The sequence below is a fragment of the Asterias amurensis genome, chromosome 2 (assembly GCF_032118995.1).
Source record: "Asterias amurensis chromosome 2, ASM3211899v1".
NCBI lineage: Eukaryota > Metazoa > Echinodermata > Asteroidea > Forcipulatida > Asteriidae > Asterias > Asterias amurensis.
In genome coordinates this window covers 2,369,961-2,394,190 of record NC_092649.1, presented here as the reverse complement: position 1 = coordinate 2,394,190, position 24,230 = coordinate 2,369,961, and the positions used below count along the sequence as shown (strand labels likewise).

At 38.4% G+C, this 24,230-nt stretch overlaps 2 protein-coding genes across 6 annotated transcripts in view; one reads left to right on the top strand and one right to left on the bottom strand.

Annotated features, from left to right (window-relative positions):
- LOC139951912 (quinone oxidoreductase-like protein 2 homolog) overlaps window positions 1-390 on the bottom strand; it is a 39,639-nt gene extending 39,249 nt beyond the window's left edge. The window contains exon 1 of the mRNA XM_071950967.1: window positions 281-390. Within this exon, the coding sequence (XP_071807068.1) occupies window positions 281-372 (92 nt within the window). The 5' untranslated portion in view covers window positions 373-390. The remainder of the gene's footprint in view (window positions 1-280) is intronic.
- LOC139951846 (uncharacterized) overlaps window positions 1-24,230 on the top strand; it is a 112,517-nt gene that overhangs the window by 26,957 nt on the left and 61,330 nt on the right. For 2 of the 5 annotated variants that reach the window (XM_071950922.1, XM_071950917.1), the window contains exons 1-3: window positions 3,933-4,558; window positions 11,193-11,426; window positions 20,875-22,503. In XM_071950922.1, the coding sequence (XP_071807023.1) occupies window positions 4,051-4,558; window positions 11,193-11,426; window positions 20,875-22,503 (2,371 nt within the window). In that variant the 5' untranslated portion in view covers window positions 3,933-4,050. Of the gene's footprint in view, window positions 1-3,932; window positions 4,559-11,192; window positions 11,427-20,874; window positions 22,504-24,230 lie in introns of those variants that run through there. The other 3 variants (XM_071950938.1, XM_071950946.1, XM_071950930.1) reach the window with 2 other exon arrangements.

Sequence of the window (24,230 nt, the reverse complement as noted above, 5' to 3'; positions counted from 1 at the left end):
TTTTTCACTTTGAACATTATCTTGTGTTTTGTAACCAGTGGTGAAAGAATGACCAAATGGTTAAAAACGTAGACGGGCCCAGTACTCGGACAAGTCACTGACTAGGTACGTGTACTAAATACAATACTATTATAGTCATAGTGCAGCAGTCAGCATGGTCAGTGTCGACGAGAGTTCAATAAAGCAAGATTTGATTTCACTCAGCTAACCAGGTAAAACTGAACGGATCTGGCTTCAAAAACACATAAAAGTGTGCCAACGTAATAATGTATATGATTACCTGGCAGCTGATCGAAGAAGAACTTCTGGAGGGCAACGAAACGCGGCCATTGCAACAAAAACACCCCGCTTCAGCAACATTGTTGTTGACATTCACAGATGTTTATCATGTGCTCCGGATTTTTGTTCACAACAGAGTCCCTCTGTATGGCGCCCTCTCTTGTTTGTTACCTGCCTTGTTTTTTTGTGTGGATTTTTTTTGGAGGGGGGGGGGGCGCGGGGGGGGGGGGTTCATTGATGAGGCGTCCACATTTAGAGCAGTGAGAACGTAGCTCTATGGACGCCCGTCTAATATTAATTTCTTCCTCTATGATCTCACGCAACGAAATCTTGTTTGCTCATTAAATTATAATCAGAATTTTTGTTTCACACTGTACTCTGTAACTCTGTTTTGGTTTTTGCTCTGAATAAAAAAAAATGTTTAGCACTTTTCTTACGTATGGGTTCCAAGCGTATAGAGCTATAAGATATAGCTCTATGATTCCAAGGGAAAACCTGTCCCACCCCAGAGGAGCCCCCACCCCTTTTCCCGGGGGACTTAAAGGGTCTATGTACTTTTTGTAGGGAAAAAAAAAAACCACAATGTCCACAGATTTACACTTAAATTACACAGTTTGAAGATACTTATAGTAGAAAGCTTCCCTGAAAATATTTGGTGCTGAGGTGCTGTAGTTTTTGGGAAATGAGTAAAAAATGTCATGAAAATAATTTTGGTCTGATGAGACCATCATTATTTTAAGCATTTTACAAACGTATTTTCATGACCATTTCCCAAAAACTACAGCACCTTAGTAAGTAATGTTTGAAGGGAAGCTTTCATGCTATCATTATCTTCAAACCTTGTAAGTTTAATGTAAATCTATGGACATTTTGAAAAGGTACCCAAATCTTTCATGTTTGCATCTTTTTGAATGATTTTCAATTACTCTGTCCTGGAGTGAAACCCCTCTAAAAGAGTGAAATAACCAACATGCTTTTTAAGTAGCCATTTGAGGGATAACTCGAAATGTAAAGAGTGGTGTTTTCACTCTTTTACATTAATTTAGAGAATGAGTTTTAGGGGAAAAGTGGAGCAAAACATTGATGTTGAGCCGGGTGTATGCGTGTAATGAAAACGAGTTTTAAAGCCATTGCACCCTTTCGGTAAACAGTGTTGTCCAAGGCCCACACTTCTATATCAAATAACAAACCTGTGAAAATTTAGGCTCAATCGGTCATCGGAGTCGGGAGAAAACAACGGAAAAAACCCACCCTTGTTTCCGCTCGTTTCGCCGTGTCATGACATGTGTTTAAAATAAATCCGTAATTCTCGTTAACGAGAATTTATATTGTTTTGCTGTTTTCTCAAAAAGTAAAGCATTTCATGGAATAATATTTCAAGAGAAGTCTTTCACCATTGCCTTCTGTAAACCCTGTAAGTTATTTGTAAATCTGTGAACTTTTTTTTTTTTTCTGAACAGAAAGGGTCCAATGGCTCGTATGATTCTGAACTGTGTATTATAGGGATAATGTAATAAATAAAAAAATATTAATTAAAAGAAGTCGTTATCAATTAATTTCATGAAATGATATGTGACACAGGCCACGTTATGTTTTATCTTGGACTACTAAAAGATTATAATATGTTGCTCATTGAACTCCATAATGGTGGCTTTCGTTTTAAACCGAAAACCATGCAATGAGCTGGTCAGCTCATAATAGATTAAAAAGGGTGAATTTATTGCGCCATAAAACAACAACGATGATTGTGGTTTGACAGTTACTCATAAGATTACTTTCTTTTTTCATTTTGCGTCCTGTCATCTTTACTACGGAAGTAGGCCTTAAAGGAACACGTTGCCTTGGATCGGTCGAGTTGGTCTTTGAAAAGCGTTTGTAACTGTCTGTTATAAAATGCAATTAATAAGTAGAAAGATGTTGTTAAAGTAGAATACAATGATCTACACAAACATGCCTCGAAATTGCACGGTTTTCCTTTTACCTCGTCGACTAACACGGTCGGCCATTTATGGGAGTCAAATTGTTGACTCCCATAAATGGCCGGACCGTGTTAGTTAGCTAAGCAAAAGGAAAACCACGCAATTTCGAGGCAAATTTGTGTGGATCATTGTATTCTACTTTTAAAACAACTTTCCAACCATTACCATTTTATAACAAACGGTTTAAAACGCTTTTTATATACCAACTCGTCTGATCCAAGGCAACGTGTTCCTTTAAGTCAAAAGAGTTTTCATCGGGACCTTTGTTCTATTTTAATAATTCGGATCCATGGTGCATTATTGTAAATTACTGGGCGAACTGTCCTATAGTGGCGCCACTGGGTGGCGATTTTGAATGGTGTTGTAAACGGTGTCGGCACGGCCGTTTCGGACACGTGCTCTTACTTTAGGGGCCTACTATTTATTTATGTCTACACCCCCTTCAAAATGTTGACATGGATTAATTGAAATGTTTCCAATAAAAAACTTTATCTTTAAAGATTATCTTTAAACAAAAATAACGGGTGCTGAGTGTTCTCTTTCAGTTGGTTACAAATGTTTAACATAGCTCCATGGTAGACCCGCGCGCCGTCCTCGTACTATATTATTATTATTTACTGCACAAAACACTTACAAAGTTCTAAATAAAGGCAGTGGACACTATTGGTAATTACTCATAATAATTATTAGCATAATACATTTCTTGGTGACAAGTAATGGGGAGAGGTTGGTGGTATAAAACATCGTGAGAAACAGCTCCCTCTGAAGTGCCATAGTATTGGAGAAAGAAGTAACTTTCCACGAATTTGGTTTCGAGACCTCAAGTTTAGAACTTGAGGTCTCAAAATCAACCATCTAAACGCACACAACTTCGTGTAACAAGGTTCTTTTTCTTTCTTCATTATTATCTCGCAATTTTGATGACCGATTGAGCTCAAATTTTCACAGGTTTGCTATTTTATGCATATGTTGAGATACACCAACTGTGAAGGCTAGTCTTTGACAATATTACCAATAGTGTCCACTGCCTTTAAATATTGTGGGAAACGGCTCCCTGATGTGACGTAGAAGTTGGCTTGAACCTTTTCAAGGAATGGTTGTTTGGGGGATTCCCCGATTGAGACCAATCAAATCCGTGTTTTCATGATAATAATTATAGAACCTCGATTAAGTTTGTACCTGTATATTGTAGTTTGTTTGAAACGAGGATGAGTACGCAAATAATATACTCATCTACATGTTTGTAAGCACATAGTTAGTTTTAAAACTCCATGGTTAGCACGAAAAAGTTCATAATGTGGCCGACGGGAAGCAACTGATGGTGTGCCTGCATGGTCCCTGATGCCCACACGCTGTTATTATTAGTAGAAAATTATCAACCAAGCCTGGTTTGGTTTTGTCTCAATTTGAATCATTCTGTGAAAGTTTTTTTCGCCCTGCAAAGACCAAAACAGACCTGGGCATAAAACTTGAGTAACCGGCCGCAGTTGCACTCCACCCCCCCCCCACACCCCTCATGAAAAAAGTTTGGTGTAGGCATGTCGTAGTTCTTTCACGCTCTATTGGAGCAACGCGACGATTTGAAAGGAAGTCTAGTCACCGACCTCCACCACCACATACGCTGGCCACTCAATAGTCTGTCACACGTCGTAGGCGGCATAACCTTGTTTACTTGATGAAATGTATGGACTTACGTGCACTACATGTGTCAACAAAACTTATTAAACCTGAGAAGTACTTCCTTATTCTTGTATAAACCGATGATTATCTTCCACTGTCGGGTGCAACAATTATGGCCTCCCCTCCTCGTAGTGTGCGCCTCTTGAAGCAACAGTTCGAGGGTGATAAGAAAGCGAAAGTTCCCGTGAGAAGAAACCGTAGTTCGAACGACTTGTATGTCAATGTCGCCAGTACCACCACCAACAACCAGCAACAGATACCTGCAGCAGGGTCGACAAGCAGGAAATGCACGGGGGTGAACTTGCCAAAAGACGGCAGTGGACGGGCCTTCATGTTGGTGTCCTCTCCGCCGGCCGGTCGGGTGCAGAAGCCCAAATTCTTGCCGAGTGGTTCCAGTCCCAATAAACATGAAGTTTGTAGATTGTCGACAACCTCGATTACTCGTAAAACTTCTGGAAACGCGGCTGATAAGTCTGAGAGTAGCAACTTGTTGAAGAAACCCAAATTGCCTGCAAAACCAAAAGATTTAGAGTTTCGAATGAAGCATCGGTCAATGTCACTGGATAATTTTTATACGAGGCCATCTGTGAAAAAAGATGATGACAACAGTACTACCAAGGGTAAGTTCGGACTCCTTACACTATCGATAATAACCTTTGAAGTTTGCCTCTCTGAGTCTTAAAGTCACCTGGAAGTGGTATTTTTTCAAAATAAAGCTTTTGTCACTAATATATGTGTTTCGATGAGTGGAATGTGAATAAACAGCTAACTAAGGTTTTAAAAAAATAGTTCTTATGTTATTTACAAATTTAAGATTAGACCCCGACCCGAGAGGGCGCTGTTCGTGACGTCAATTGAGGCAGACTTTGCCTGCAATGCGTAGAGTAAACACGCTTGCAAAGTACATGTACGGACTAAGTCGTGAGTTTGTACATTCGAAAAAAGATTTTTTTGTTTTTTCCGGTAATGCCGACCCGGTGTATTGCTGCTGAATGCAGAAAAAAACATTTTTTTGAAATGTACCAACTCACGAATTGGACGTACATGTACTTTGCACGTGTGTTTACAATACCGATGCAGACAAAGTCTGCCTCTATTGACGTCACAAAAGGGGTAGGCGGAGTCAGCCCCCCAAACAACTTTATATATATTTTAAACATATAAATCGTGACAAACAATTACTAAAAAAATTGTTTTATTGTTCGTAAGCATTTACTCTTATGTTTGAAAGGAAAAAAAAATCTATTTCCAGGTGCCTTTAAAAAACTTAACTTGATGCACTGTGGTCGTGGATATTGTTAATTATTCTCCATTTGCCATTTGAATAAAAAAAATTGTCATTAATTTTGTTAAAAGTTTTTTTCTCGTTGTTTATTTGATGTAGTATTGTTTTAAATTAATTGATGATTATTGAGACCTGCCTTCATGGGATGATGAAGTACAGGCGCGTAAGGACACAGAGGCGAGGAGGCTCCATTTACTGGTTTGTTTGTTGTTTGTTTGAATGATCTTCCCATCAAGGGAACTCGGCAAACTCCCAAAAGGGATATAAACACAAAGCTGGCAAAAGCCAATCTCTCTCACAAACTAGACCCAGTCACTAGGGCGCTGTACTCCTTTTTCAAATTTTGACATTTTCGGTTTGACATTTTCGGTCCGAATTTCGGTCCGAAAATGTCAAAATTTGAAAAAAGGAGTACAGCGCCCCAGTAACTGGGTACACAGATATTGGTTTAACGTCTATAGATGATTACGAATTACACAAATCAAGAAACTTTGATTCATTAACTAAGATGAAATTATTTGTGCTAGTCATTGTGAAATCAGCGGTTAGCTGGGGGGTTCGAACCCACAACCTTGTGATTGCAAGTCATGCAGTCTAATCACTTGACCACACAGTGACTCCTGGCATTGTGTCTCTTTTGGAGGTACCCTTTGCAAACTGGAAACTGCCTTGCCCTCCCGATGATCAAACTCCGATCTTATGTTGGAAAAATTCCCGCTGCCAACTTGTCGGGTTTAACTTTTCATTTGATTTTGTCAAATTATACACCTGAGGATGTATATTCAATAGATTGAGTGAGGTGTTTTTTCTGGATGTATTACAGGTAGCCTAGGCCTATTTAATTCTTACTAAGAATTTGATTCAGGGTAGTTCTTCTTCTTCTTCTGCCTCCATGTTCACTGTAAAGTGCAGTTTCCAAATGATTGAAGATGTTTGCACTGCATGTGGGCGCATGGGTTGACTTATAAACAGGAATTTGGGAAAAGTTTCCATATGGCGCCACCACTTTTCATTCGAAATAAAATAATATAGTATCTAATTAACCTAATTGATATATCCCTTTTTGTAAAAATGAGTGAAAAGGTGGTGGCGCCATACGGAAAGTTATCCGGAATTTGTGTCAGGTGCAGATATGTTGACTCTAATGCAGTGGTGGCAGGAAATAATTTACTAGCAAGTGGATAGCTATAGTGTAAAATAGGTAGTTTGGAGAAGTTTCATTTGTAGCAATTTGTCACTCAACAAACTGATCAAGGTTACAACAATGCAATTACATTGCGACTGTGCAGATTCCTAAAATATTAATGATTTCAAAAATGTTATTTTTTAAAAGAATTTCTCATGGTAAGTTTACAAAAAATGCAGTCAAATCAAATTTATATTTGAAAAAAGCTGTAGTCCAAAGACCAATGCTGAATTAATAATAATATGAAAATGAATGAAATTGAGATGGAAATTTAATTTCTACAGGCCTTGAAATAACTCACAGGAATAGCTGTGGTGCTTTGGGCTTTTGCTGAAGTGCCCTCTGCAAGGTTTTATACTAACAATTTCCCCCATACAAGAAGTGCCTTAGCAAATGGAGAAATGCTCTGCCCCTCCATTCAAGAGAAAAGTTCAATTGAAACTTTCACAGGTGACTTTTATTGCATATTTTTGATGGTTTTGCCTATAAATCTCTGATGTTGTTGAAAACCAGACTATGACCCTATAGCTTTAAGTGAGACAATTCTAGAACAAACTATCATCGGAATTACAAGTTCACACATTACGTAACAGAAAGGCTAAAAATTATAAAAGAAACATAAACCAACGTGTAGAGGAACTTCCTATTATGTCCTGCTTAAAGGCTTTTGACATCACCATTTGTTACAAAGTGCTTAAGCCTCACAGGTCGTAATAACAGAGATCACGGAAGGCTGTCTCAGGGGATGATGTCACAGTTTGCTTTTAGCTCACATGAGAATTTAGCAGCCGAGGCTGTTGGATGGGCGCCTCAAATTGTAGACCTGCAAAAACACTGACATTTGCAGACTGTTATTGCTCTTTAAACTTTAAAAATGGGATCACTAAATTATGTTTTTTTACCAGTATGATTGGACGTTTTTTTTTTTTTTTTAACCATACATTTTTAAAACACACTTTAAACATGCAGATGCTTATAGAAAAATACCCCCCACAAACCCCCACCCCCCAAAACGCCCAAGAGTAAATAAAATCGATGAAAGACCCAAGGTCAACTAAAATGATCAAGCCAATTGAAATTGTCCCACACTGCCTCAAATATTTGGTATTTATTTCAAAATAAAATGAATCTACTGAAAAATTACAAAAGCGGTGAAACATCAACTGTAGCCGCTTTACAGGTGAGGTTGTATCGTTAACTCGCGTGAGATCTCTGGCTTTGGCAGATGGATTTTGACTGGCACGAGTCCCTAACAAACTTACAAAGTAGGGAGACTGCTAGGCATAGAGACTGCCAACATTAAGGCTATAGATGGCTAGAGCGCCACATAAGGCCACATAAAAAAATTAAAAAAAATTGTTGATCGTCCCCGATATGTTTTCTCCCATGTCTGGATATCTCTTCATACTTTTACTGCCCAGATTTTTCAGCTGATATTTTGTTCAAAATGTACAGGTTTGAAAAGATGTTTAAAGAAGGTTTTTATTCATGTTGGCGAAGCAAGAACATTTCTTCAAATATTTACTTGGGCTACACTGTGCTTAGTTGTTTGAAAAAGTGTACAGAAAATGTCATCTAGGAGTTAAATTTGTTTGACAAAACTATTGAAAACATCAAAAACACACAAACCCTATGTTTTATAGTGATTGTGATGATTTCTTCTCGATTTCATAATTGGCATGTAAACAAAACTTTAGAACTTGAGGTCTCGAAATCATGCATCAGAAAGCACACAACTTCAAGGGTGTTTTTTTTTCTTTCATTATTATCTCACAACTTCTACAACCGATTGAGCTCAAATTTTCACAGGTTTGTAATTTTATGCATAAGTTGAGATACACCAAGTGAGAAGACTGGTCTTTGACAATTACCAATAGTGTCCACAGTCTTTAAATCTCAACTCAAAGTGTAGTTTGATGTCTCTAGCCCATTCTCACTCGAACTGTAATTGCATTTTCATTCTCATTTTCCTTTTTGAAATGTTTTGTTTAACTTTTGTGCTGCATCTCCTTCAATACCACTCTAAAAGTGGATGTCATAACTTGTTATTATTATCTATACATTATAAAGGTATAAATAGCTCAATACATTGTGTGATGGCAAGATGCTATGTTCAATTTAATACTTTATTTCCTTGTATTAAATGTGCTTGTGACACTTGTAAGAATAGCCAAGAATTACTGTGTCCCAACACCATGTTAACATTAGCCAATTCATGAAATACTTGGAATGTATTTTTTATTTCCGTCTTCCTGTTGTGCTTTTGCACCTCAACATAATTATTCATTTTATGTTTCATAACAAAACATGATAAACTGTACTCGAGAGTATTACCATTACAGCTATTTACTCTACACTTCACAAGAGCCATACTGTATAGACCTTGAACCCATGGTAGAACGCAAACCATTCTTATGTAAATTCAGGGTTATTCCACGACTGGTTGAGAAGTCATCCAAGCAATGCACTTGGGGAATGTTGTTGATACTTAAGTTGACTCTGATCGCACATAATACGTGGGTTCAACTATAATTGGCATTTATATTCAGACATGAGGTTTGTGGGAATTCCGCTGGAAATTTTCACATTCACTAATTTTTTATTTCCTGGACTGGCATTTTTTTTTCTCAAAACCTTTAGCTTTAGGCCTACGTACATCCAATGTGATTTGCATGGTGGGAAAGTTGCTTTATTGAAGTCTATTTTATAAATTTTAACTGAATATGCTTGAAAACCCCCTAAGTGATTTTGTTTTATTCAACATTGTTGGGAGATATTGACAACTCACTGAGAGATAAAAAACAGTTTATTGGTGTGTTAGTGGAAAGCCTCCAATATTTATCAGCATTCTATGTATCAAAGCCTTCACTTAGCGACCTTTTACTAAACCTTGTATAAGTTTTGCACATTCCTGTAATTAGTAATGACTATTTTTTTCAGAAGGGGGGGAGCAGTGGGTTGCCATTTTGTCAATCGAAACTATGAAAAAGCAGCTGTAAGGAATGAACAGCCTGCCATACTAGAATCGCATAATGCTTAATGTCTCTGAGATTTTTCATCATAGTAGGTGTCTCAAAGCCACTCACATGGCAACCTTGTACTAAACTGTGAAGCAGTTGTGCATATTCCTGTAGTTAGTAATGACTTTTTATAAGTAACCACTCCTGTTTTTTTGAGAAGGTTTTTTTGTGGTTGGATTTCGGTAGGGGGGATTTTGTCAATTGATATATTTAAAAAAGCAGCTGTGACTGAATTCTGTTCAACACAGCCTGTCATACTGGAATCGTAATAGTTAGCGAAAGGACCTGAGAGATACACCTGTTTTAGCGCAGCACCTGTCATGGCAAGATCCAGTGGGGTGACTACTTATTTCAGGATTTCCCCTCTGACATTTTAGCTCAAAATTTAAACTGGTTGTCCCCTAATCCTTCCTGAACCAGTCGCTTCAAAATTACAAACCCTTTTCTTGTCTCGCATGTAAAAACAAATATTTTAGTGAATTGGTTTGTCTCCCTTAAAGTCCATTTGTACACCCATATAAAGATGTTTTGTTATTGATACCTTCATGATTTTAATGGCTCATAATGTCATTTATGTTTCTGTGAAGCGCAGTTGGCTAAAGAGAGGCTATTTGTAATGGATGATCATTGCCCCAGGTCAAAACAGCATCCTGGAGACAAATGAAAGTCCTTATCACAAAACCTTTTGGCTGGTTTGTGAAAGGAACAGGTCTTTATTAAAGGCATCTAGGCACAAACCCATGCAAACAGCTAAAATTTTGTAGAGCTCTGAAATTGTTCCAGGTAGGAAAAAGCATCTGCTGTCAGTTCAGACAAAATTTGCCGTCATCCGGTGTGAAGTGGTTATAATTGAAGAGCCATTTTGCTGGGTGGAAAAACAGAGAGGATCACCCTCATCGAGTTGTGTTTCGCTGTCAGAGTGTGTTAAATGGTTTTTCACCCTTTCACCGATGTGTATTAAAGTGATGTTCGGTAATCACTCGTAAAATGAATAGCAATAAAAACTATTGGTTAGAAGCTTTCGATGGTATAAAGGCATCTTAACAAACATTTCACTTGGAAGTAATGTGGTTATAAATCATAATGTAAAGATGTTTTTATGCCCTCAAACTTGGGTCTGGTAGGGAGTATTCGGTTCACTCCGGAGTTAAGGCGTTATCTAAAAAACTTAACCTCTATGCTTTTTACATACATATTTATATAGGATTACAACAATTGAATGGTTCCAAAAACCAATGGTATACCTTGCTTTTAAGCACTGTATACTCGGCACTTAGACAGCTTGGAGCATCAGAGTGTGGCTTCCTCCTAAAGACAGTTCAGAACATTGTATAGAAACAGTTACCCAGTTGCTCTTCCAAACCTCTTTAAAGCCATTGGACACTTTCAGTAAACAGTGTTGTCCAATGGCCCAAACTTAGTGTATCTCAACTTATAAAATAACAAACCTGTGGAAATTTAGGCTCAATCGGTCTTCGGAGTCGGGAGAAAATAACTGGAAAACCCATCCTTGTTTCCACTCGTTTCGCCATGTCATGACATGTGTTTAAAATAAATCCGTAATTCTCGATATCGAGAAATGATAATTGTGTTTTCTCAAAAAGTAAAGCAATTCATGGAATAATATTTCAAGAGAAGTCTATCACCATTACCTTGTGTAAGCCCTGTAAGTTCTTTGTAAATCTGTGAACCTTTTGTTTGTTTGTTCCGAAAGTGTCCAATGGCTTTTAACAATACAAACATTCCGATTTGTTCCGATTCAGATTCCGATCTATCCCTACAAGAAAGCTCCCAGCAAGTTGAAGAGGACGAATCACGCCCTTTGTGTGTTTCGGAGAGAGTCAAGCGCTTTGGTGGAGAAGACAGGAGACGCAAACCTCATCAACCCCCAGAAACACGTACACCCGACACTGGTCTAAAGTTTGGGGGCATAAGCAGCGATAAATGGGGTCGGTCGCTGTCCACAGATAATGAGGACAACGACGAGCACGACAAAAGTGAGTCTAATTTTTGTTTCCATATTTTTCTCTCTGTGTGTTTTGCATCGTGAAAAAAAGCATGTGCTATTTATAACAAACACGTATTAGACTCTAATACCTAACTTGTATGTCATCTACGTTTGTGCTGAATGACTAGGTGCGACATCATGCAATTGTGTCAATGGAATAATCTTAGCTTTATAATAATCTCCCTGGCTGTATCAGCAGCATCGCATGTAGGTTTTGTGTGTACGTAAGTGCTATTTTAAGTGAGATGTAGCATTTTAGCACTTTCAAATTTTAGTGTAACAAAAGTTCTATTTTAGGAGGCTGTGTCATTGATTCGTTGACACTTCAGCTATGGGTGTTAAAAGGTTTTCTTCAATTTTCAATAGACTTGACCCTATATGCAGCACTGAAAAGGCTTAACGAAAAAATGGTGCAGTGAGGCGTCACAGCTAAAAGGTGCATAGAGAAGAAAAGTGAGAAAGGCATAAAGAGCATATAGTTGGCAAAACTAAACAAAAAAAACTTGTCTTGAATCAATTAGCGCGACAATCGGTAGCCTCATAACTTTGACTGTTGTTCTCTGCTCACTAAAAAAGTACTCCCCAGCCAAGTTGTTGGAAGTTGTTGGTTGTGACTAAAAACACTGTTGGCTTAGTGGCTTTATGAAGTGGGACAAATATGATGTAGTTGCAGCAGGGATCAAGAATAGAGACTGTGGGTACACTTTTAGTCTTGGGACAAGGCGTTATTATGAAGCTTTATGTATAAATGCATACATGTAGTGGCTGTTGTTGATTTAATCAGGAGTAATGTCTCGCACCAAGACTAGTCCATCCTTTTTAGAGGATGGTTTGCAGTGTATGGCTTTCAATCTTGGGTGTATTTTTCAGTGGTGTACTGACAAATTAGCTTAAAATCTTTAATGGAGTGGTGACTTCACATTGCCATAAATTTAATGAATAAAATCATCTCATTACCCGGCTCCAAATCACTTTTACTTCTGGTTAGAACTTGTTTTGCTGTTAATGTACTGATGCAGAGTAGAGTTGGGGAGGCGGGGGCCTGCTCATAATTTGATCTAAGCTGATGAGTGGGGTAACTTTTGGCCTTAGTGTTGGACTAGTGCCTGCTCAGAGTGTTTTCAATGCTGTTTTTCAGGGTAGGATCCAGAGTTGAATGGAATCTGTTCTGATTGGCATCTGATGAGTTGTGTTTGTTGATTGGCTAGTTGATAGCAGTTGTTGGATTCAAATTAATCTTATTACTTGAGACTCTTGGACACTAGGTGGCAGCAGACTTAATGGGTAATTCGCCATTACAGTTTGTTGTATAGTTCTGAGCATGCTCACCCAAGGACACTGGATTTACCTCTTGTTCTGCCTAGCTGTGACGAAAAGGGTCACAAATTTGCGAGTTAGATTTGAATAATGTCTGGTACAATGACTTGCTTAGTCACAATGTACCGCTTTCATTTGAATTCCTCAGACTGTTGAGACCATAGAGCAAGGATTGAGACAGTTGCTACATGTATGTTAAATGGCTCGGAGCAAGCTTTTGTATAGCAACCTGCAGATGAGCAGACCCTGGTACCATTGTGCCATACACATCCATTCAGAATCATGCATGGGTGTTCAACGTCTCTTACGTAACTAAGCAAAAGCTTGCCCCTAATCATGTGACATAGCGACTGTCTCGATAGTCTGAGGAATTCAAATTGAAGTGGTATCTTGTGATCAAGCACGCCAAAGTACCAGACAATTTTCATATCTAACACGCAAATCGGCTTATTGTGAGGCTCTTTGATTTTTTTGGCTGAGCAAAGTTTTTTCTTAACATTTTTCTTCTTTTATCTTTCTTTTTTATGCCCATTAACCGTTGTACGTGTCCAACTTCCAGTCCTATAAATATATAACTTCCGTCATCAACAAGTTTGATTAAACCCTCACTGCTACAAAGCACTGAGTGTGGAGTGCTGTAAAATTTGTAAAATTTATTTATAGATCTGTGAAGTTCAAACAAAAACAATTAATGTGAAGTCAGCCTTTATTTCCATTTATGATTCCTAAATTTCCTGCATGAATGAAAGCAAAAGTTGATTTGGATGAGCTACTATTTCCTTGGATTGTTATCAATTGATCCAACCTTCTCCTGACAGCAAGAACTGTTTGTTTTAGTAGGTCCGGGATGGAAGGTTCTCATATTTCTAAAAAGAGGAGTAGGTCCGGGATGGAAGGTTCTCATATTTCTAAAAAGAGGAAACACCTAGCTTTGGAAATGTGCACCTGTTTTCCTTCCTCCATGGTTTACAGGGTGTGCATGCCATCATTGGTATGGTGAAAATATAAAAATTGTTTGCAGATTTGCACGTATCTTATTTGGTATTAAAAGTGGTCCTTTCCTTATGGTATAAAGATGATCATGGTGGAAAACTTACCGTTTAATTAGTTTTGCTTGAAATGCCATTATTAACCTGTTTGAGGTATGGTGGACACTATATGAGTGCATTTTTTAAACAAATTTACCCAAACCCAACAGCGTCATAGTATTGTGTCTGACACCACCTCAATGGCTTGCATTTCAAGCAAAAGTTTTTGAGAAATGAGTAAAACAGTTAGGCATATTTGTTTACTCTTGCGAGTCATATAGCTACTATTTGGAAAGTATGTATACTGTTTGGGGGGGGGGGGGAGTAACGACGTTGCATTATCAATAATGTAAATAGTAGGAACAAGCAAAATCAAAATGACAACAAAAAGCAAATTTTAAACCACACAAAACATAAAATATTGAAAATACATTAGAATGGAACCAACAATATCTGAAAATATAAACTTAAAGTCAACAAGCAGCTGGTCCGAGAAAGCAGCTGATGCACTTGCCTGGAACAATTTATGACATGGCGTTTCCTCTGTCTCCCCTGATTAAAGGGTACATGATGTCTTAAATCTCTGCCTATGGATTGCGTGGACGATGGGAGGGAGGTTAGGGGGTTTAGCTTGAGGTTTGAATGAGGATGTGAGTATTTCCTTAAAGGGAAGGTACATGTGTTTGGTAAACTCTTCTAAAATAAATGGCAATAAAAACTATTGGGTAGAGGCCTACAGAAGCTTTCGATAGTATTGAGATTTTGAGAAACATTCCACTTTGTGAAGTGGTTGTAAAAACAGTTATTATGCCCCAAAATTCAAATCTGAGAAGTGTTAAAGACACTATTGGTAATTGTCAAAGACCAGTTTTCTCACTTCGTGTATCTCAACATATGCATAAAAGAGATGTTAAATTTGCATTGGGGATAAAGAATATTAATTTTGGTTTTTACCCATATAGGCCTATTTGATATTTTTTCACAGGACTCGGGAAAGTACTGAGTGCTAACACACATCGGCATATGCATAGAATAACAAACCTGTGAAAATTTGAACTCAATTGGTTGCCGAAGTTGCGAGATAATAATGAACGAAAATAACACCCTTGTCACACGAAGTTGTGTGCGTTTAGATGGTTGATTTTCAAGACCTCAAATTCTTAATCTGAGGTCTCAAAATCAAATTTGTGGAAAATTTCTTCTTTCTCGAAAACTACGTCACTTCAGAGGGAGCTGTTTCTCACAATGTTTTTTACTATATCAACCTGTCCCCATTACTCGTCACCAAGTAACGTTTTATGCTAATAATTATTTTGAGTAATTACCAATAGTGTCCACTGCCTTATTATCACTCATTATTGGATATATATATAAGTTATAATAAATACAATCAAACGGTTAAAAAACCCAAAAGAAGTATACTTTGCCGTCAAGTGATGAACAGTCCGATAAGGGGGAGGGGGGGGGGGGGGAGGCGGTCAGCTGCCCAGCTGCCCAAAATTGATAGCAAGTATGCTGGTATTATTCGTTGCTTTGGAAGTCATGAAAAACACAATGTGAAGTAACGTATCCGTGGTTGATTTGTTTTGTCAACCAAACAGTTGGGCTGGATTTTTTATTTTTATTTTATTTTAAATAAACTTGAAACAAGACACGCCACCTTCTTAAAGTTGGTCTTCCTCACATGTGCAGCAGCACATGCCTCAAAGTAATGTCTGCGGTTATATCCAAAATTTATATCAGGAAGTAGACAGAGAAAAAAAAAAAGGAAAAGCTGAACTTGTGATCGAGGACTCTGGTTGTCTGACCCCTCTAGGTCTCCTTTAACAACTGCATGATTGTCAGGGAATTTCCCGTGCATCTCTGTGGTGAATACTTAGAAACAAAAATGGAACCAACAATAAACAAAAAATGCTGACACAAGTACTTGTATCCTCACTGTGTTCATGTACACTTTATGCCAATTCTGCTGTACATGCATCAGGGTTCAAATTTAGTGGGAAATAGAATCCACAAGATTGCAATTTCATAGTGCTGCTAAGCACAAAAAATTGCTTAGCATGAAATTTCTTCCTTGATAAAACCAGGATTACCACCCAAATTTTCATTTGTTGCACATTGCCTGATACTAGTATCCAGACGTTGTTTGCTTCTCCTGAACATCATGTGGAAATTTGGTTGGTAATCTTGTTTTTATCAAGGAAGAAAATTGACTGCTAAGCAAATTGTTGTGCTTAGCAGCTCTATGAAATTAGGCCCAGAATGTAACTTGAAAAAGAACTTTCTACACAGTTTAAAGGCAATAGTGGATACTATTGGTAATTACTCAAAATAATTGTTAGCATAAAACTTACTTGGTAAAAGGCAATTGAGAGGTGTAAACGTTGTGAGAAACGGCTCCCTCTGAAGTAACATAGTTTTTGAGACAGAAGTTATTTCCCACAAATTTGATTTAAAGACCTCAGAATTAGATTTTGAGATCCTGAAATCAAGCACCTGGAAGCACACAACTTCGTGTGACAAGGGTGTTTTTTTCTTCCAACTTTGATGACCAATTGAGTTCAAATTTTCACAGGTTTGTTATTTTGTGCATATGTTGAGATACACCAAGTGAGAAAATTGGTCTTTGACAACTACCAAAGGTTTCCAGTGTCTTTAAAATAGGACAAGCACCGAGAGAATATAATTAATTTTGTCTTAAAAAATAAACTTGTATGCTTTACTATCAGACTAAAGTCAGCATTGAACATCTTTTTCAGTTTTCCATTACACAGTGAGGTACTTTTACTCATTGGAAAACACAAGACCTCCAGACTTGTCCAGTCCTGAGTTTACTGGCCACAAGGCCTAAACTCATTGGCCTCGGCCCGGTGGTCTAGTATACAAATATTGACTGCTTCGAGTGCTATGGTTAAAACTATGACTTCCGAGGTGATCCACGGAGCGTTCTATTTTCCCGAGGCGAAGCCGAGGGAAAATAGAACGCTACGGGGATCACCGAGGGAGTTATAGTTTTTAACCAAAGCAGTCAATATTTGTTTTATAACACCCCAAACATTTCTAATGACTGTACTGTTCTTATTACGTTACAGACCTGAATGCTACAATCCACGGACGACGCGAATACAGATTGCAAACACTTTTACTTACTGTGTTGCATTTAGTGTCGTGCAATCCGAAGTGGTTACAGACTATTAATTTATCATCCCAGTACACGCAACAGACGTCTGGGTATTGCACGCCATGTGCTAGTCTGTTGGACTAGCGCACGGCAAACCGACGCTCTATCACATGGCCGTCGTCTGGCAAAACTAAGACATGTCATGTGACGCGCTCTAAACCAATGAACAGGCAGAATACTTGCAAGGGGTGTTATAATGTTAAATTCGAACCCTGATGCATCTATGAGCTGTGCTGCTGTACTGAACATTTTGACTGAAGTTTTCAAGCAGTATGTATCATTGTTTTCTCTCCCGGACAATGAAAATAAACATTGATCACTATTAGGTCACTATTAAACACTGATATGTGTTTGCAGTATGCACTGTGTGTACTCCGTACTTCCCCGAGTCCTGTATATAGAATGGTTTATTCAAAAATGTCATAAGCAGCCACATGCTGAATTGCAACAATTTACAATAAAAAGGGTAAACAATACAAAATTTGATTAAAAAAAAGTTAAAAAAAATAACATTAAAATTTGACATTAGAAATTCCTGATAACAGAAAAAAAAGGACAAGACCAGTTTGGAAATAAAAAAAATATTACTTGAAGACAAATTGAAAGGGTAAGAACTGCAATAACTGCAATAATTATAGTGTGAGAATTACTGAGAATTAAAAAGATTTATTAAATAAGGGACAGCACTATCTCTGAGTCTACTAGTCTTCTATTTAGGCTGATATATCAAATTAGTTTTGCGAAAAATACACGACTGCTCGGGTGGGATTTGAACCTATGATCTTTGCTGTTCTAGAGCAGAGCTCTTACCACTATAGACTACTGAGCTTGCCCAGTAGCTATAAAGGCAGTATGAATTCTATTTTTTAGCAGCAGGTCTGCAACGCTCTAATAGATCTATAATAGTGTACAACCACAAAAAGCTTGATCCTGGATGCAAATTCAATATTTGTTATAATACTGTAGATTTTCGCTAAATGATGGTTCCCTTGTACAGATCCAACTTTGAACTCGTGTCCATTTTAGTGTGAAAGTTTAGTACGCGGTACAGGAAGTTTGCTATGAGAAGTGGTAGATTTCATACTCCCAGCATGTAGGTCACAGTGTGCTGTCCGATAATCCAATTCAATACTGTATACCCTTTGGTGATGTGGGTTTTTTCCACATTCAGTGTGCTTTTGTTACCATTACTCCCATTAATGAAGTAAAGGGTTTGCGACGATCCTTGTGAAAGTACTGTGAATGCCTTTTGATGTTGTCTCAGCACCTAAAAACTTGTGACTTTTATTATACAATTTTGCCAATAAATCAGTTATCTTTTAAAACAAAAACCAATTTATTACCCTACTTTTTAAGACACATTCATAATTGCATATATAAAGCATACCTCAACTCCTATGGAGTACATGTGTGCAGCCAAATGAGGGTACAGGGGTCAATTTCACAAAGAGTTAGGACTAGTCCTAACTTTGGATTAGCCCTAGGAGAAGGCTGGTCCTAAAGGACGAGTAACTCGTCCTATAATAGATGTTAAATTTGCATCGGGGATAAAGAATATTTATTTTGGTTTTTACCCATACACCGATGTGTGTTAGTACTGTATACTCAGTACTTCCCGAGTCCTGTGAAAAAATATCACTGGCATGTTACTCGGGTGGGATTCGAGCCCACGACCCTTGCAATTCTAGAGCAGTGTCTTACCAACTAGACTACCGAGGTTGCCCGGCAGCTAGAGGCAGTTCGAATCCTATATAATCCTAACTCGTCCTAATTGCAACTCGTCCAGGCTAACTTGAGATAAGACTTAGTCTGAACACTTTGTGAAGTCAACCCCTGGTTGCTTTTTATTGAAATCAATAATCTCTACCCTTGCATTCTTAACCGAAAAGCAATTATGGTAAAGTAAAGTATCTTCTGCAAAGAACTTGAAGTGTCATGACCTAGGATTAACTCAATCGCTCGTGACTCAGCCGTCAACTTGAGTTTGATGCTTTTGACCAGTTGGCCAGGACACCCTACAAATTGGCAACTTTCGGTAAATGTAATGAGCTCTCATCCTTCAAAGCATGTCAATGCATTTTAAATTGAGTGTACATCTTAAGGAAATAACCCTGTAAATAATGAAAGAAATATTTCTGTTCTTTTCTTATACTCTACTGGAAGTAGTGAATAGCGCCCTCTATTGACAAAATATGTTTCAGAAATGGCAGTCTGATGCATTTTCACAACAGATCTTGAACTGTCCTATTACTTTCGAAAGAACAGTTTTGATGAATATGTAATTTTTTTTTTCAAGTTTAAAATTTACAGCAGCGACTCTTTTACTAAACTGATGTCAAAACTTGTCACATTTGTACTTGTAGTTTTCATGAATTTTGTTTTAAAAAAACCCCAAAGAACATGTTCAACCGTGTTTTTCTCATTGTTTTTAATAGCCAGGCCCCTGTTGAAATTCACACCAAACGAAAGCTCAACAATTGGGAAAGTATGGGGGTTGTAGTTTTTAAAGGCAGTGGACCCATTCGGTAAACAGTATTGTCTAAGGCCCACACTTCGTGTACCACAACTTCTGTATCAAATAACAAACCTGTGAAAATTTAGGCTCAATCGGTCATCGGAGTCGGGACAAAATAACGGGAAAACCCACCCTTGTTTCCGCTCGTTTCGTCGTGTCATGACATGTGTTTAAAATAAATCCGTAATTCTCGTTAACGAGAGTTGTTATTGTTTTGCTGTTTTCTCAAAAAGTAAAGCATTTAATGGAATAATATTTCAAGAGAAGTCTTTCACCACTACCTTCTGTAAACCCTGTGTGTTATTTGTAAATCTGTGAACTTTTTGTTTTTTTCCTGAGCCGAAAGGGTCCAATGGCTTTAAGTTAAAACCATTTATGAAAGTCCAATTTGACATGTTTTTTGTTGTGGTTGCTAGCGACCACCTTGTGCACCAAAGGGTGAATATTCATGTTACAACCCTTTCATTTGTTGAATTTTTGACAATCCTATTTGGGGAAAGGCAGGGCAGGTTTAGCTAGTTACTCTATTGCCGCAGAGTAGATTTTGGAATTCGGGAGACTACGTAAGAACTATCCTGCTTAAACACCACCTGGGCGGGGGATAGGAAATGGTCTGGGACTACTACTTTTGCTTAGTGGATTTAGAGGGCTTCTTGTTTTTAACTTCACTGCTGCCGAGTGAGTTCTTTAATTTGGTCTGCGATATTTTAATTATGCAAATCTCTAATGAGTCCTGGTGGTTCTGAAAAGTCAGAGGTGGCCAATATGTAAATGAGTGTAAGCAGTCTGCTGAAATCTTGATCCTTGCTGCTTTTAGAAGACACTGCCCTCTTGTGATGAGATTTAATACAATAATTGTTTGTGTTAGAAGTGTGTGGGGATTTGTACCTTGTTTTGTAGTTTGCAGACATGGTGACTGCTTTTTACTCCGACACCCTTTTTGGAGGAGAGGAAGGGGTGAGGGGGTGGGGGTTTGAGGGATAAGATCATTTTATCTTATTTTTGATGATTTTTTGTTTTTGTGTTATGGGGGGTATGTCTTTTCCTTTTTTAACCCCCTGCTGTTCGCAGCAGAGCGATCAATTTGTTTATTTCTTGTTGCTCTTATGTACAATGATAATGTAGAAGTATGAATAAATGTACATCATCTGGTCAGGAGAAAAACAAGACGGAAACAAAATCTGTGGTCTAATTTCAATTTCTGTTCTCTGCGCAAGACTGCATGGTAGCCAAATCAAGTTAAATGGGAAATTACAATCAACCTCTTTCTATAAACCATGCTTTTATCCTTCCTTGTATTTTACTAGCTGCTTACTGGTTGTGGTTTTGATATGGCATGATTGCATGTTCTATTAACTGCATGATTAACACATGATTGTTCAATGCGTGTATAAAGGAGAGACATCCAGATTTAAGAGTGATCAACTTCACCAGCAAGAGAGCAAGAAAATGGGGGCAGCCTTTGGAAAGTACCGAGCAAAGGAGGGTACAGGTTTTAAACAGACTGATGGGAAGTTACAGATGCGAGACGGGAGCACTTCGTCTGGACACCCAAAGCTGTTCGCAAGATGGTTCTGGAGAAACAGAGTCAAGTCGGCCGGGCAGAGTGTCTCGCTGCCTCAGCAGTCCCAAGTTGAGGAAGACGACAAAAACTTGGCAGAAGGTTCTCGGCTCAAGGAGCTCGTCCAAGATCCTGTTGTTCTTCCGCACTTTCAAATGCAGAATCCAAATGGGGACCAGAAGTTGGCACAAGAAGTGCTGCTCTCTAATGCTGAGAAGCCTGGCTCGCACCCAATTGATGAAGTAAAGAAATCGGCAATGCCGCTACCAGAAAATCGTTCATTACTGGTTGGGAAGGCACGACCGGTGACAAAGAAGCCACTGGCACTACCCACTGAGGACATCCTAGTGCAAGATAAACCTTTGATGAGCGAGCAGTCTGACAAAAGCGATTTACTGGCAGATATTTTGTGCACATATGACGCTTCCAAAGAGAGCAAAGATTATCCGGAGGAGTTTTCTCAAGAGAAACATCATCAGCAAGACTCTGGGTCTCTATTGACTGGAGACGATTGCCAAGAAGCTGCACAACCAGAGATGCCATCATTGCCGAGGCCATTTAAAGTGGCAAAGAAAACAAAACCCGACGAGCCTTCTCAAGATGTATCATCTCACCATACTTCAGTACAGGTAGAGGCACAGGTACATTATGATGAAAATTCTCAGAGTGCCCCGAGTCGTCTTCCTTCAGACGTTCGGAAAGAACTATTAGGAGCTGTTTCTCAAAGAAACAGTACATGTAAGCAGTCACCACGAGTCCCTCTCAGAGTTAGGCCTAAACCTGTACCACCGCCCCGTTCATCCACATCCCTCCTTTCAGAGGATCATAAAAATAATGTACACATATCGCCATGTTCGAGCCCGATTGCAGTACCCCAGGGTATAAAATATCAAACAGTGCTTGCAGAGCAAACAAAACCCAGTGTTGACAGTAAGCAGGGTGCCAAGAAACTGGTTCGGATAATGCAGGACTCTGACGAGGAAACAAAATTGGTCTCTGAACAATCCCAGGAGAAGACTGCTCCAGCTAGCCACGTTGGAACCCCAAAACCCCTCCCTGTCATTCCCAGCACCCCAAGCCTGTCTTCCCAAGCTGATTGTAGTCCACCGCCGACCCCAAAAATGGGAAATGTATTGAAGCCTTCCCCATTCACTCGCAAGAAGAAGAGATCGGTCGATTTGCCAGAGAATGAGAGTGTCCCCAAGACGTTGCCAAAGGCACCTCAAGGGGTGAAGCCTCCTTTACCGGAGAAACCGATGCCAAGCCTTCTGAAGAAACGAGGGAAGAAACCGGGTGTTGCGAAGACTCCCTCTCTTGATACGCCCGAGAAAGACAAAGGAATCGAAGCGTGTGAGGATAGTCAAGTGAAAGACCATTACAGCAACTCTCTTCATACAGACAACCCAGGGGACGACTCTGAAATCACTCCTGAACAAGGGTCGGCAGACACCTCTTTCTTATCAGGTAGATCTCTTGGCTTCAATTGCGTTGCATCAATTTCAGTTTGCAATTTTTATTCTCTCCCACACACCGTTCTATACGTAGGCGAAGGGAGGTCACTTGCTTATTTTCTTAGAAAAGTACTGTTGGTTTTACAGTGTTCGCAGAGTAGTGTTAGTGAGAGAAAGCTGAGTTTCATTTTCATTGTAGTTGATTTTATAGAGCTTTCTTTTTTGAAAGAATATAACCTGATAATTTTCTTCTGTTTCTTTCACTTTGATCATCGAGATGAATGCAAGTAAAAGATGCATTCTACAGGTCCTTTGTTACAAGCAAAAACCTTTGAAGCAGGTGCTACTAACAGTTTACCTTACATTTCTTACAAGTATTTATTTAATCAATGGAGAAAATTTTTCGAAATTAACCATTAAAAATCTTTACTAACAAGTTGTGTGTTAAATAACATGAAAGTGATTGTTCTAAATTGGTTATTGTTTCTATTTTACAAATGACATGTACATGTCAAATATTTATTAAAATTCACCAGCTATCTAGTGTCTTATAAGTTTCAATTGTTTTCACAAAGATATGCTATAAAGTGAAATTTATCAGCACAGATAAATTAGTAAAAGTCTGTGCAAGTCAACTGCATGTTGAACATCGGGATCCAGACAGTGTACTAAGTTTGTTTCCTTGATGTGATAAAGAAATGGACATGGGTCCAAAGTGGTCTACAAAATTGTGACTTATATTGTGGCTTTCTAGGTAATTTGGCCAATACATGTAGCTCAGCATTACGTTGACAAATACCACGGAGGGAGAACAACCGCAATCCCACAATCAAACGATAGGTCCTACAAATTTCATGTTATCTGTTGGCACCTAGAGTTGTAGTTTCCCATCTGATATTCTCAACATAGTTTCATTTCTAACCTTTTCATTTTCTGCAAAGTGACTAGTTTTTTGGGTTTAAAGTGAAGTGAAGAAGATGTTGACAATATAAGTGAAAGTTTTGCTTTGAAAGAGGTGGACACAAGCCCTTTAACAGGTCATTTTTACCCATTTAAGTTTAAATCGTTTGATAAGTCTTACCATTTTAGGTTTCATATTAAACTGCAATCAGTTTTCCTTTTTGTTAGTGAGTGTGCTTCTCCATAATGAAACCGATATATTTTGTTTCTGTTTTAGGATTGTTTCATTTCGTTTTTTAATTTTATTTCAAAAACTGACACTACTGTATTTATGATGGCACTAACACAAACAACCTCTACTGCTTCTTATGTCAAAAGGATTGTAACACCAGTAAACGTTATTGGTTATTTAATTGTAAAACAAGTGGCTGATGTTTAAAGGGAAGGTACCCTATTGGTAATTGTCAAAGACCAGTCTTCTCACTGGGTGTATCTTAACATGCATAAAATAACAAACCTGTGAAAATTTGAGCTCAATGGTCATCGGAGTTGGGACAAAATGATGAAAGAAAAATCACCCTTGTTGGAAAAATTTGTGTGCTTTCAGATAGGAATAAAAGACTTCTAGCTAGAAGTTTTTTAATATTTTAGTGAGAAATTACCTCTTAAAAAAAACCTCCGTTACTCTAGAGGGAGTCGTTTCCCACAATGTTTTATACTATCAACAGCTCTCCAAATCCAATGCTAGTTACCGAGTCAGTTTTTAAGTTAATAATGTTTTGAGTAATTACCAAACCTGTACCTTCCCTTCAATGGCCCAGTGATGATGTGACCCTAGCA